The 15356-nt window shown below is 39.6% G+C and overlaps 1 protein-coding gene across 1 annotated transcript; it reads left to right on the forward strand.

Moving 5' to 3' along the window:
- Positions 1-1099: 1099 nt before the first annotated feature.
- On the forward strand, positions 1100-12222 carry LOC135482288 (nucleoporin Nup43-like). Its single transcript, XM_064762198.1, has 7 exons — positions 1100-1226; positions 2573-2710; positions 4061-4304; positions 6906-7041; positions 8665-8819; positions 9341-9481; positions 10407-12222. Exons 1-7 carry the CDS (start codon positions 1107-1109, stop codon positions 10652-10654), a joined length of 1182 nt encoding a protein of 393 aa, XP_064618268.1. The 5' UTR covers positions 1100-1106; the 3' UTR covers positions 10655-12222.
- The last annotated feature ends 3134 nt before the right edge of the window (positions 12223-15356 follow it).

The raw sequence follows: 15356 nt of genomic DNA on the forward strand, positions 1-15356 counted from the left end.
AACTCTAACAAGAATTTCCATGGCAAACCAGTTTGGGTAGTTAAATGGTGTAAGGCTATTGTGAATATAGTGAGGAGTTAATATCTTCCTTATAAGAAGTGATTAATCCTGTGAATCAGACTGAATAATCTTATTACAGCATTAGGAACCCTTGAGAGGGCAACAAGTGGATTTGAACTCCTGACTCTTACTATAATTCAGGTTGGCTTTGTTGGAGAACTGAATTTCATCAGTTTCTTTCTTCCAGTCGGACATTGATGGCATTATATCTTCTGTTGACGATAATTTTGTTTATCTTGACCCACTCCCCTCTCCTCACTCATCAACTCATAGTTTTGAGCACCCGTTTTCCTTACAAGAAAGCGTCCGCTTCGGAACAGTAGATCCAGGATCAGTCCTGGGTCGAGTCACACTTAAAACTTTAAAAGAGGAAGTTGTAACTTCCTCGCTTGGTGTTCAGCATGAAGGGGATAGTGCAATGACTGGTTGACCCGTATCAGTATAATGGCTTGGGCAGGGTGGCTTACTTCTAGCAGCACTAGATAAAAGAGTGGTGGAAATCAGTCCTTCAACAAGGAGGCACATTACATACACCCTATGGATTCCTTCACCATCATATGACTGAAAAATTCTTGAGTACGACGTTAAACCCCAAACACTCACTCAATCCTTGCAAGGAGCAGGAGGTGATAAATAACATGGAGCTAAAATGGGTGAAATGCTGATTTTTGCAGATTCCTAAAGCCTGAAGTCCTTCAGGACATTGAAACTATCATGTTTGAAGCCTATAAACATTCTGATTACCTTTCCAGATGAATTTCTTACGGTACCAAAGAGCTATACTTTTCATTTTTGATGCAAAACTGGTCTCCCGTGCTTATCTCATCTGGGTTAAATTCGACTCGCTTTCACTTGCAGTACACTAATCACGTGACCTAAAAATATGCTGATGATTGGCTCATAGAAGCTATGAAATCACTGTAAAACTGTGAAAAAATCACAAGGAACAGCGGTGGTGTCCCTTATTAGCGCTCTTCTCTGGAAGAAGGCAGATTTAGTATATTCACACGCTGCCCGGATGTTCCCGCCATGTGTGAAATGTGAAAATGGCTGATATCAGTCTAAAGTTTGTATCTCAGAAGATCAGTAAAATCAGATGGCGGCCTACGGCAAAAGAATCTTTGCAGCATTCACAAATATTTGCCACTGGCAGTTGGGACGATGACGTAAGTATTCCTTACAACAAATATTCACCAGCCAGTCATAGAAGACCTGTAGGTTTAAGAAGATGTTATGAATGCAACAACAACAATGTAGGTGTTCAAAATGCACATTCACAGCCTGTAGATCTCTGGCCTCGGTCTCAATAGAGGTGACGAGCATCAGTTAACGTATTTGAGTGTGTTAACGGACCGTAGAGAACTAGCGTAGGGCAGCACCTTACGGCTTGGCGCAGCACTCAGAGTTAACTCCCTTTCCAGTAGTAGTGCATGTGGACATGGCCACAGTGGCAATAAACGGTAACATACATCGGTTGATGATGAGGCTGATACATGTTATTTAAACAATGTCTGCTGTGGGAAATGAGGGCTGACTCTTGCGCTTACATCGCTCTCGCCCATAAATGCAACATCACACACATATTATTTCAATCGTTAAGGCCAAATGTTGTTTGTTGCGGCAAGCCGTTGATAGGTCGGTCGGTCGGGAATTTTTTTCTTTCATTTTTGGGTCCTGGAAAATAAATAATTGTAAATGGCTTAATGTTTCTTCTGTCAGCCACTTCCACGCAGTCTGAAGTTGGAGGCGAAGTAGCAGAAAAGGGTAATTTAGGTCGGTTTGTAAAAAATTTTTTTACTCAATATGGACTCTAAATTGGTTGGTAAATTTTTTATCTCAGTTGAATGAAAAGAAACATTCGATTTTTGAGTTTCGATTTGTAAAATTTGGACTTCTATGAGTCCTTGCATAATCTCAACATGCACTGGTTGAACATTATCTTCGCATGTGTAGAATTGGATGCCCGTTACCAGCCTTATATTGCAACAGTTTTAAACATTGTTTTAGTACAAGGCAGCTTGCATTCCTACTCACAATTTTGGGGATCTCACCGTCACGTCACAAAATTTTGCATACTGTCACGTGCCTAGTGAAGAGTCTGTGCATTTCATTTATGACTGAGTTTGACCTTTCAGTAAAAGGTCATGTACTGGTAGCTGTGTTTTAAGGATGTTCACAACAGTAAATCTTTCCCACAGGAAGATTTCAAAACAATCACCTTAACATCAAGTGGGCGGATCGGGCCTCTGCAGTGATTGACGGGTACTAGGAAACAATGCTGGAACATCAATGGCTTTAATCAGAGCGATTTCCATATCAATGCAACTCAGCTGTATATATTGGAATACGCTCGGTCAGTTATAAATTGACACTTCCTCCCCCAAATTTTAAAAGTTGACAATTTCAGAATCAGTTAAAATGAGTAAGTTATGGATGAAATGTTAGATAAAATGCTGTTGTACTTTGTTACATTTAATTGGCTCTCATATTTAATTCTCTTTTCTTCTCACAGGACAATAAGATATGTTTGTGGAAGCTTGATGATAGCTCTGCAGGAGATATCTCCCTTCAGGACTCGGCATGGGCAGCAGAAAACGAACCCAAACTTCTGTGCGATGTCCAGCATGTGGGCGATGTCATGGCTTTAGAGGTACTGACTACGGCTTGTGATATTTCAAGTGACATAAGAAATATGTTGCTCCTGATTCTCCAACCCACTGTTTGTGAGGCTTGTGTGACTAAGCGATTGACAGTGCTCAAATGGTCTTTTGTACAATCTAACATTTGTGTGGGCAATGTAACATTTGTTTGAAAACTTACCTTGATATGGCTGGAAAATTGCCGATGTGGCGTAAAGCCATAATCAGTCATTCATTTGAAGACCACTTCTGGTCTTCAACCAGTATAATGCACATATCTGTTTGTGACATCTGGGAAGTTTGTTGGTAACTCACCAATAGTTGGTGGTCTTCCCCTGAAACTCCAGTTTCCTCAGCCAATAAAATTGGTTGCTTTAGCTGTGGCTTCAAGTCAGGAAGTTAGTCAGGTACATGCACATGTATGTTTACTGAAGTGTACTGTACTCTAGTTTACTTCCTCCCATAAACCTCCTGGGTGCTGCAATATGAGCAAAAAATTCTTGTTCTTGAGCCTGCCATTGAACAACAGTCAGACACATAAAGAAATCAGTCAGTAGGCAGAAACTGTACTCTACTATACACAGCAGAAATTAGTAAAACAGGAAATCTGCAGTGTTTCTTCTCATCAGGGGGTGCCTAAAGGTCTGCCATCAACATGCGGATGATTGTAGGTTCCCCCTGAGATCTGTTCGGTTTCCAGCGTACTGCTGACTGTAGTTGTATTTCTGAAATATTCTTGAGTACAACTATTGTGTAAATTATCAATCAAATAAAAAAAAAAATTGTAGTGCTGGCCAGTGGACTGTCATGTAAAGCCCCATCCAGACTATCCAACATCACTCAACTTTTGTTGACTCAACAAAAGTCAACTTGTAGTTAAAACGTGTTTAGTAATCTGGAAGTGTTCCTCAACTTCATTCAACACTCAACACTATCCAACACAGTTAAATCGGAAACGTGTGTATTTTTTATCAACAAGCTGAGTGAAAGTAGCCAATCAGGGGTGTGTAGAAATAACGTGACCGTCGTAAAACACCTAACCTGGGCAAAATGGCAACAAAGGAGGGAAACTGGTCTCGTATGCCGAACAGCCATGGCAATAAGCGCAATTTTGCAATTTTGTCTCATGCATTGGAGAGAAAATATGGAGATTTCCCTCCAATTTATCGAAAAAAACACAGCTCAACACTGTTCAACACATGTCAACAGTGTTGGACAAAGTTGACTCATCTGACTTGTAGCATGGACGGGACAATCAACTTACCTCAACAGCATTCAAGTCAACAAAAGTTGAGTTTTGTTGAATAGTCTCGACAGGGCTTTAGTGTAATCACATGTACTTGTCACTTTATACTTTGCAGTTTGTGGGTGTGGAGCAGCTGGTGTCATCATCTTCTACAGGAAGTGTCAGCCTGTACAGATACCACCCGAACTCCCGTACCCTGAGCCTGGCCCATCAGTGGCCTGGCCTACATCACTACCCCAGGAAGCGTTGCCCCTGTACCTGTGTGGCCCCCCGGGGAGACGAAATGGTGGCGACCGGTGGCGAAGACGGGAGAATTGTTCTCTTACATTTAGAACATAAAACACCCGTTAGAATTATTGGTGGGTGAATGTCTGTCAGATTATTTCTCTGCGTTCCCTATATTGCGTAGGTGTGAAATGGTACATATATGTGTGTTCTGATACAGCGGGTGAAAATGGATTTTCTCAGGAGGACGAACCTGTAACGATGAGCCTAATTTCTAGCTCATGTTTGACAATGCAACCTACGGAAAGGCGAAAAAAGTAAAAAAAGTTCCTAGAATTTTGGCCGGGTGGTCAGGTTACCTGCATAAAACAGCTTTTTAATTATAGCCTAGAGGCACCCACTCCCATCCGTCTTTCACTCTTCTCCATCCTATCACCCAGCTGTGGTTAAGCCGACATCTCTCGTTAACCCTCATCCAACAAACATACTTCGTGTCCTAAGCCAACCAGCTGGGGTCCATTTGGACCCCACTGTGATATATGGTGATAGCACATCTTAGTAACAGACATTAAACATCATTTCATTTTGGATTGATTTTATTATGTATGAAAACAGTTTGTATTGCTAAATTCCGTTACTATAACTAATTGTGTATGAATAGGGGTGAGACAAATCGTGTACTGTGATATGGGCACACAGGTTTGTTGCACGAATCTCAGCTCAGACGGACTTTTGTGTCCACTTGATGAGAACAGAGGAAACATCTCTTCCTCTTTGTGACGCCTGCCTCCCTCTGGACTTCATGTGGTGGAGCAGCATCAACATCTAAAATTCTATTGTAGATGGTGGTTATGGTTTGAGAAAACTTGCTATTCAACTTGGGTCCATTTGGACCCCGATCGCAAGTTGAATACAGTACCTGTGATGTCGGATGAAGTGATCATTGAATGAGTAATACAGCAGAGAATTGTGTCTTGGGGTCCAGTAGGACCCCAGGTGGTAGGATGAAGGTTAAATCGTTAGTAAAGATTGTATAGGTATCTTTCAAATCATGATACTTTTGTTTTTTTGTTTTTTTTGTGAGCCAGAACAAATGAGATCTATTATTATCAGGCAATTGACAGACTTTCGGACAAGGGGAAATGTTATTACTTTATTGCAATTCCAACAGTTCAGAACTATGTTCTCTTTGGCGACGTATTCACACAAATAGAGGCATCAGCGGTTTATTGAAAATTGCATAAGATTGATGATTTATTGGGTGTTTCCACTGACAAGGGCTGCAGTTATCTGATCTGTTCAGTCTATGGGAAGTATTTGATTGTCATTGAAACCGTGGCCTCCTCAACTGTGCGCATCTCTGAGTCGAGTCCAGTGTCAGATTCCCACATGTGGAGGCTCACTTCAGGAGGCGGTAGATTCAGGGTCAATCCTGAGTCGAGTCGTGTCCAGTGTCAGATTCCCACATGTGGAGGCTCGCTTCAGGAGGCGGTAGATTCAGGGTCAATCCTGGGTTGAGTCACACCTAAGACCTTAAAAGAGGAAGTATCTTGGCTTTCAACATGAAAGAGATGAAGAGGGCGGCTTACTTAGGCATATCAGTTAAACAACACTAGATAAAGGAACAGTTGAAATCCGTCCTGCAACAAGGAGGCACATTACATGCACTCTAAAGACCCCCTTGTCGTCATATGACTGAAAACTTGTTGAGTACGATGTTAAACCCAAAGCACTCACTCACTCACTCACTCACTCATTCCCCAATTTCACACCTGAATGCTCAAAGGGTCCCCCACCCAGCCACCCCTGTGGTAAAGCTTCAAAACCTGTCCGATATTATAGAAAAATTATGGTGATTCCTACACCTTTTGACAAATTAGAGATCAACTTCCGGTGCGATTTATGCATCTTTTAAGATGGATTTTGGAGACGACTTAATTTTTTTCAGTTGGCCTAACTTATGACTTAAAAAAAATTGTAATTTTATCAGTCTGAACAGAATAATGAGCATAACGTATGCTGAAGAATTGCAGCTGTCAGGTGATTTTGTGTGAAAACAGAATGGCTTGGCCCTGTGGCATGATGACAGGATTATTGTTGATATTTCAAGTTCAGCTCCTCCAAATATTTGATTAAGATGAAATTTGCTGTACCATAGCCTTTCATCAAGATTGTTTGCCCATGCTTAAGTTTTTATGCAACATAGATGTTTTTGTATTTTCTTGGGCAACCCACAAGCTCACAGATTCCTTCGTCGTCATATGGCTGAAAAATTGTTAAGTATGACGTTAAATCCGAAGTGATCACTCACTCACTCACTCACAAGCTCACAGCTCAGGTTTGCTGGTAATGGTCACAAGGTAATTTATTTCATCGGAAATAGGAATTTCAAGGTACAATTTTGTGTAGGTAAATCTGTATGCATCAGTTGTTATTCAGTCTTTGCATATTTTCATAGCTTCCTCTCCGGCCGTAAGTGGGAAGGTCTGCAGCAACCTGCGGATGGTCGTGGGTTTCCCCCGGGCTCTGCCCGGTTTCCACCCACCATAATGCTGACCCCCGTCGCATAAGTGAAATATTCTTGAGTACGGCGTAAAACACCAATCCAATAAATAAATAAATAAATATTTTGTGTATTATCGTAATTGTTTATCATGCATTATTAGTGATGAGAATGTATGTTGGAAATCTGTTATCAGTGTATGATATTTCCTGTTTTATATTTTTTTTTTCAGAGAAAGGAGATAGTTGTACAATAAACGATGTGTTATTCATGAAACAGACAGAGATAGTCACAGTGAACACTGCGGGGCAGTTGAAACTGTTTGACATACGGCAAAACACAGATGAGGCAGCAAAAACCTACTCTGTGTAAGTATTTTTATGTCTGCTATGGGTGGAAACTTAAAATGATCAAAAGTTTCACCCTCATGCAACTACTTGCTAAATGCATCCCATGATCTATTGCGTGGATTGTGGTTCGTAATGACTGGATGCCACGTGAGAGCATGGATGATAATATGGACAGTTCAAGAGTGTAATTAACAACCTCGTGCCTCATTGAGATGTCAGCAGGGTTTGCATCCTACCTTGAAAACCCTTGAAAACGAATAAAAAAAAAAAAATCAAGTCCTTGAATAACTTTGAGAACACAAATACTACCTTGAAAAGGTCTTGATATTAAACATTTTTGATGTGTTCATGTTTTGTTTTTAACTCTGTATGTCAGACAGAAATATGCTTTTTGTGGAAATACATGTAGTTATAAAAAAATAATAAATAATGACAGACAAGACCATGAAAGTTGTACGCAGCTGTGGCCTGCATGTCTATGGAAGCTACCAGTCAGTGCGCCTGGCACAGTTTGTGAGCATCGTTACAAAAATGTCTAATCTTTGGTACTGGCTTAGTTGTCTCTTTCAGACGTTTATCATCATGTAGACATGTATCGAGAATTAAACGATGGTCATGGATAATTATTGAAAACTGTATCCACATCTTTCGAGCGACGGTGTGACTACTGATGCGTCAGAGTCATTACATTGTATGCGTTTGCCTGCACAAGTTTCGAAACATGTTCCAGTTGTACTTCTTTGGTGGTTGCTGAAGTTATGTGTCATGTGTATAGACTAACTGGCCTACGCCTGGCCCACTTTTGACATAAAGTTTTATAATGGTGAATGTGTCTTCAGTGACAACTGACTCAAAAATCCAAAGTGTAATGACTGGCTGTGCAAACATGAAGTCAAAAGTAAAGCAACATGCAGTGTCACCTTGTGCATATCATTGTCATTTTGCTACCGTTACACAAGAATACAAAGTAATTGAGATTATTTCACAGTGAATGTTTATATGCTAATTGTTTCTTGTGGGTACGTCAGTGAAGAAAGCTTTAAAGACATTATGTATGTTTCCTCTCGGTATAAAATTGTTCACATAAATTCAGTTCTGTAACAAAATAGTAACCGTAATATATTTGGGTCATTAAGCTTTTATTTCACACTTTAAAAAATCTTTGTAGTTTAGTTACATTCTATTTGAGTAAAATTTTGGGTCAGCAAACCAAGTCTCAAGTTGATGTGGAAATAGTTCGATACAAAGGTCTTGAAAAATGTCAAATTAACCTTGAAAAAGGTCTTGAAAAAAATTCTCACATGAGAGTATAAACCCTGTGTCAGTCTCTGCTCTTACCATGAACAATTCATGTTTTCCTCAATTTTTATCGTAATGAATTACACCTTGATTATTTTACACCTGATTGTTACAGGTACACCTTGATTATTACAGGTACACTTTGTGATCAACATTTTGTGCTAAGCGGGAATTTATGAGAAAACTTGATTAAACATGTGCCAAATCGTCACAGTGAAAACCACGGGTGTGCTTAATTAAGTTCTTTGTGTATACATATGATGCAACTGTGAAATACGAGAAGTGTTTCAAGAGACAAGAAAAGAAACAAATTTTCCTAAGGGTATTCCTATTGCCTTCCAGGTCTGGAGAAGACCCTGTGCCTCTCCAGTGTGTGGCCAAGCACCCCGGTCAGCACCACATAGTTGCCACTGGGGGAGAGGATGGTATGTTGTGTATATGGGACCTCCGTCAGGAACACTACCCCATCAACCCTCTACAGGCCCACTCTGCTACCTGTGAGTTTTCAGGGGAGTTACATTTATTGATGTGGACCTCGTTATGTGTTTGTACTGTTAATTATGTTTTCTTGATTGCAAAAGTTTCACTTATTCAGTCCTCAGTCCTATTCTCCTGGTGATCTCACTGGCAGGTTAGTTGTTCCAAGGTGGGAAATTTCATCTGTCCAGTTCTGACAGTTTGTTCATGTGTTCATAATTTCATGTCTGTTTTTCCAGTATGGGAGATGAAGTTTCATTCGTTCACTCCTGACAGTTTACTCACACATCCATGTCTCTCATTTCAGTGTGGGAAGTGAACTTTCATTTGTCCAGTCTTGACAGTTTTTTTGCTCATATGCTCATAGTTTTGTGTTTCTTATTTCATCATAGGGGAAATTTACCCATCCAGTCCTGACAGTTTGTTCAGTTTGTTCAGAGGCCCTTGTGTTAGTTATTCTGGTCTTGACAGGTGAATTTTCTTACAATTTCTGTCCTGACAATTTGTTCACATGTTCAAACTCTTGTGTCTGTTGTTCCAGTGTGGGAGGTGAAATTTCACCCATCCAGTCCTGACAATTTGTTCACATGTTCAGACGACGGATCGGTATGGCACTGGGATGGGACGGCTGTCAACGCGAGTGTTTCCATGGCAGCAACACCCAGCCTGCTCTCAGCTACAGGTTAGCAACACCTTGATACTAGGCTGGTTCACAGGTTAAGCAGCAGGGCATCAGTTTGAAAATCTAAATTCTGACAAAATGAATTCTGGTAAGAACAAAAAAAAAATAGTCCTTCAAATATTAACTTCAAAGAATGGGGTAAAGCTAGTGTAAAACATGCTGAGAAGCAGTACAAGTGTTTGCCATGGCAAGAAGATACCTTTTTCATTGTTGTGAACAAAATTTTGTATGAAAATACAACATTATAAATGATATGATATTTCCCTGGATACAATTTTCAGAGTCTGTAGTATTGTAGGAAGCAGAACAACCCTTTGTACAGATATACATAAGACAGTGAAGCAGATTAATTAGTGATCAGATCTTGGATGGGAAAATCCCATATGTTTGACGTGATTTTCTCTTCAAACACAACAATGCTGTGGAGAATCTATCGTAGTCATCAAAAAATATAGTCAAATGAAATGTGTTACTGTATTTTCTGTGTAAAACATGTTTCATTTGGTTTCACACTTTAATGTCAGCATGGATATACAGGATAGTGTGGAAGTATTGAAGGGCACAGAAATGCATAGTGTGGAATGCTACCTTCACTTAGTATCCGGGGCTCGGTTGTTCAAAACTGGTTTAAGACTTATTACCAGAATTAACTTTAAACCAAGTCTTAAATACAGTTTTGTATTTAGCCTTTAAAAAAATACTGTTACATTATGTTCAATACATGTATGAACTAAAATTGCTGCTGTTATACTTTGACTTTGGAGTACTGCATTGGCTGCCGGAGTTAAGCAAAAAATTAAAATATATAATATGACTTAATACCAGTATTAGCTAATGCACTTTCAAACAACTGGACGTAGAGATCTAGCGTGTGTATTTTCAAGGACCCTTAATACTCACTGATAGACGTGTGTGACCTTTTCAGTGACAGGTGCCGGTGCAGGGGGAGGGGCGCTGAGCAGTAGCCGATTATCCATGGCCTCCGGGGCGCCTACATCGGGGTTGGCTAGCCCATGGTTGGCCTCTAACATCTCCCACCAGAAACTCAAAGTGACAGAGCTGATTCCTGCGGATTCTTTACCCGTGAACTCTATAGACATTGAGAACAACATGTTGCTGTGTGGCTCTGACAATGAGGCTGTGTATTCAGTCAGCAATCTGGTGATCAGATAACGCAAAGCTTTGGGAGTTTGAGAGGCTGCATCTTCATACCAGTCACTTATCCAGCATTTTCATCCCAGTCAGTCTTCATTTATATTTACATCAGATACCATGTTATATATCACCTGTGTATGTTGGAAGGCCTTCCAGCAACCAGCTAATGGTCATGGGTTTCCCAAGGGCTATGTTTGGTTTCTTCCAACCATAATGTTGGACATCGTCATATAAGTGAAATATTCTTGAGTACGGTGCAAAACACCAATCAGATAAATCTGACACAACAGAGCATCCGTTTTAGTACTGAGAGATTTCTGTGTGGTACTACAGATTTCTGTGTGGTACTACAAAGCATGTGATTAGTACTGAGGGATTTCTGTGTGGTACTAAGAAGTACCTGTTTACTTCTGAGAATAAATGCATCTGGGAAAGATTTGAAAGATTTCCCTCTATATCACAAATGGGTTGTGAAAAAACAACAAAAGAGATGGCAAATGGTATTTCAGTGGTTTTTTCTCTATTTATTTAAGCTACAATGCATTGAAGTCCTAAAGAATACAGATAACATGAATTATCTCAACTTTTTGAGGGTATGCTAGCCATCGGCGTATAAGTGAAATATTCTTGTGTACGGTGTAAACCACCAATCAGATAAATAAATAAATACTTGAGGGTTGTTTTTTTTATTATCAGATCTGTTCGAAATGTGCCAAAAGAGCAAAAGTAACATTGTCACAGTTATATAGGTTCGCTTCACCAGAAATAGTTCTTTAAATCATTGCATTTATTTGCCGTGGTCGGCATCATTGTTCATCCTGTTCTGCGAGGAAAATCCTGAAAAACAGGCAATGGTGTTAGGTTTGAATTTGAAAGATTTTTGATCTGTTGCATTTTATTTCAGTCATCGGTATTAAAGGCAGTAAAAAGTAAATTGCTATGATAGCTTGGTTACTTTTTTCATGATCGTCTGGACTCCTGTTTTAGTGTTTGAAATCAAATACATGTCTCAAATACAAATTTTTATCACAGGTTTAACTTTTTGAAGTTATGTAACATTCGTTTTGTCATCAGTTCTGTGGATAAAAGCTAAATTAATCAGCGTTTAAACTAAGTGCCAAGTGAATATGTTTTTGAAATATGGTTCAGGAGAGAAAAACTAAAAACATAACATGAGGATTTAAATTTTTAAAAAAAGGTGAACCGTTGTGATTAATGTTATACTTAATGTTATATTTTAGGAAAAAAAAAATGTAGCCTACTAATCCGTTACAGTAAGATCCAGAGTTCTAAACTTGTACCATACATTGCTTGTCAGACAGGATCATCTAAAATTGCCTTGTCTTACAAGGTCGTCGTGTGATTGCTTTGCCTGACGAGGTTGCCTTCAGATTGCTTTGTCCGACAATGTCTTGAGATTGCTGTGTGTCTGACAAGGCCGTCTTGAACTTGTTTTGTCTGACAGGGTTGTCTTGAGATTGCTGTGTGTCTGACAAGGCCGTCTTGAACTTGTTTTGTCTCACAGGGTTGTCTTGAGATTGCTGTGTGTCTGACAAGGTCGTCTTGAGATTGCTTTTTCTGACAAGGCCGTCTTGAACTTGTTTTGTCTTACAGGGTTGTCTTGAGATTGCGTTGTCTGACAAGGCCGTCTTGAACTTGTTTTGTCTTACAGGGTTGTCTTGAGATTGCTGTGTGTCTGACAAGGCCGTCTTGAACTTGTTTTGTCTGACAGGGTTGTCTTGAGATTGCTGTGTGTCTGACAAGGCCGTCTTGAACTTGCTTTGTCTCACAGGGTTGTCTTGAGATTGCTTTGTCTGACAAGGCCGTCTTGAACTTGTTTTGTCTCGCAGGGTTGTCTTGAGATTGCTGTGTGTCTGACAAGGCCGTCTTGAACTTGGTTTGTCTGACAGGGTTGTCTTGAGATTGCTTTGTCTGACAAGGCCGTCTTGAACTTGTTTTGTCTCACAGGGTTGTCTTGAGATTGCTGTGTGTCTGACAAGGTCGTCTTGAGGTTGCGTTGTTTGACAAGGCCGTCTTGAACTTGTTTTGTCTGACAGGGTTGTCTTGAGATTGCTGTGTGTCTGACAAGGCCGTCTTGAACTTGTTTTGTCTGACAGGGTTGTCTTGAGATTGCTGTGTGTCTGACAAGGCCGTCTTGAGATTGCTGTGTGTCTGACAAGGCGGTCTTGAACTTGTTTTGTCTCACAGGGTTGTTTTGAGATTGCTGTGTGTCTGACAAGGTCATCTTGAGATTGCTTTGTCTGACATTAATTACATTTAAGTGCTTTATTGCAGATTGAATGAAGTTCTGTTGACAAATTTCTGTCGAGTTTATATGTAATATGCACCAATATATATGAACAGGTATAATTAGGAGCGTGCAAGACTGTTGTCCAAAATTCAAACTGCATTCGCTTTTTATAGAAATGAAATGTGATTGTAATTAAATGGTTGAGAACTTCAGTACCATTGTTATGTGTATTATACATCCAGTGCTTTGAACATGGTCGATTTCCAAGATGTTCACTTACTGTAGTGTGATGTACACATATTTCATCAAGTTAATATTCTGCTATGTACATACTGTGATTAAGCTATTGTGCTTTTCACTCTGTATTTGTATATACAAGATCAGAAATGTTGGAATGCCTCCTGAAGTCAACATGACTGTGTAGTTATTTATTTATGCTCATGTACTTGTCACCTAGTTAGGCAAATGTTTGTCAGATACCTGCCGAAGGTCAGTGGTTTATTTCAGGCCCACCAGTTCCATCATGCACAATACTGAGTCCTGTGAGTGGAAAAGGTGGTTAGCACTCCAGCAGGGCATAATAACCCAGGAGCCTCCTACTATTGCGGTCGCTGTTGGTTAAAGAGTAGCTCATGCTGGCTTCCTCTTCAGTCGTACCTTGGAGGGTCTTTCGGATAGTCATGGGTTTCCCCCGGGCTCTACTGGTTTCTACCCACCACAATGCTGGCCGCTATAGTATAAGTGAACTATTCTTCAGTTTTGTGTGAAAAAACAAAACAAAAAAACAATCAAGTAAATATGAGTGGGAAATACTTGATTATAGTGTTGAACAACAGTCCTGCAAAAATCAAATCAACAAATCGTGATCAAATTTATGTTTAATGGAAGAGACCTCTTATAATCAAAGTAGGCACCTCTCAATAATAGGAACTCTGACGTTACATGAAGTTTTTCCAATCCTAATTACGACAATGTTGGAATAACTCTTTTTACCCATGAGTAAGAGATTACTGAAATCTTGTTCTCCAAAATTCCTTTCTTGTGATGAACTTCAGGAAAGAAATGATGTGACGTCAGTTCCTAGATAGCATCAGTATGCCTCATGAAACCCCCATACCATTCAAATATTTAAATGCCTTTTAACACTTAAAAAATCTGATAAAATAAATGAAAGTATTTTTACGCATACAATGTGGTTTTCAGTTGTCTTAGTCCATCGGCCATTGATACCACCTGAGGTGGCCAAGCCTAATTGATACTAGCATGTTTATAGGATCAGTAGAAGCGAATTAAGACATGATAGCTTTTGTGCACAGGTAGCTTTTCACACATTTTGATAAAGTGAAGAAATCACCTTGTTAGGCATTGCTCAAATTACAAAAAGCAAGAGACACGTTGATGTATCGTGGACTCTGAGTTAATAGTTTAATTACACCAATTTAAAAGGGTGGTTGGTATTGTTTATGAAGCTGATAGCTGAATATTCAGTTGACTTGTACATTTACGTGTAAAATTTGCAAGGTTTTCAGCTGGGTTGATAACACTTTATCGAAAGTTTGTGCCCAGCCGTATACTTGTTTTATTTACACCCATTATTACGGTGAGTTAAGGTAGATTAGCTCAAGTAAGTGAACCTTAGTGCCATTTCCTTATCTGTGATCTACAAGTCTGAAAACAACGATGTCAGAGGAAAGTTTTGATCAGAGTTTTTGACTTTCCATCAAGAATTGAAAGTTCCACCAAACAATAAGATTAAGGACTAAATTATTTAGTAATACTCTTCGCAGAGTGTAAATGTCTACTTTGAAGTTAGGCAAAAAAAAAAAAAGGAAGAAACACTATTATGAAGTGTATGTCGGATGAAATGTTTTTTTTTTTTGTGAAGTCACATAAGGTTTTTGCCACTTGATAAATACAGTCTGCTAAACAGATATACTTGCATGGAGCCATAAATGCATTAACTGAAATAGACCCTAAATCAAAGTATTTCTTAGTGAATACATCATTCGTTGATGAAGAAACTACTATGCAGATGGAGCAGGCATCATTCATTGTTTTCATGATGACCCTGAATCCTTGATCTCATGAGAAGATTCGGTTCGTGGAACAGTCTGCAACGAGCGATGGACATCAGGCAAGGGGACTTGAACACAAACAAATTTCAAAAAGGTAACATGACTTCCAGTTCAGTAGCATTTTCACTATTACAAAGACTTGACAGTACTATCCAAAGGTGCTTGTGATTGACCTGTAACTATCACTTGTATATTTTCTAGGAATACACCAGCTACTTCCAGAGCATTCCACCAAAATCATTGTTTGATAGGCCTCAAGATATTTGCACTTTAGAGATGAAATCGTGCACCTACAGAGATGTTTCAAGGCTTACCATGCAGATGTAGTTGTTGGATGAAAGCAAACGAGCGTCCTATCCAGTTTGGTGCAGTTGACAGCGAACTTAGAATAGCA

Source organism: Liolophura sinensis, chromosome 1 (assembly GCF_032854445.1).
Source record: "Liolophura sinensis isolate JHLJ2023 chromosome 1, CUHK_Ljap_v2, whole genome shotgun sequence".
In the NCBI taxonomy this organism is placed as follows: domain Eukaryota; kingdom Metazoa; phylum Mollusca; class Polyplacophora; order Chitonida; family Chitonidae; genus Liolophura; species Liolophura sinensis.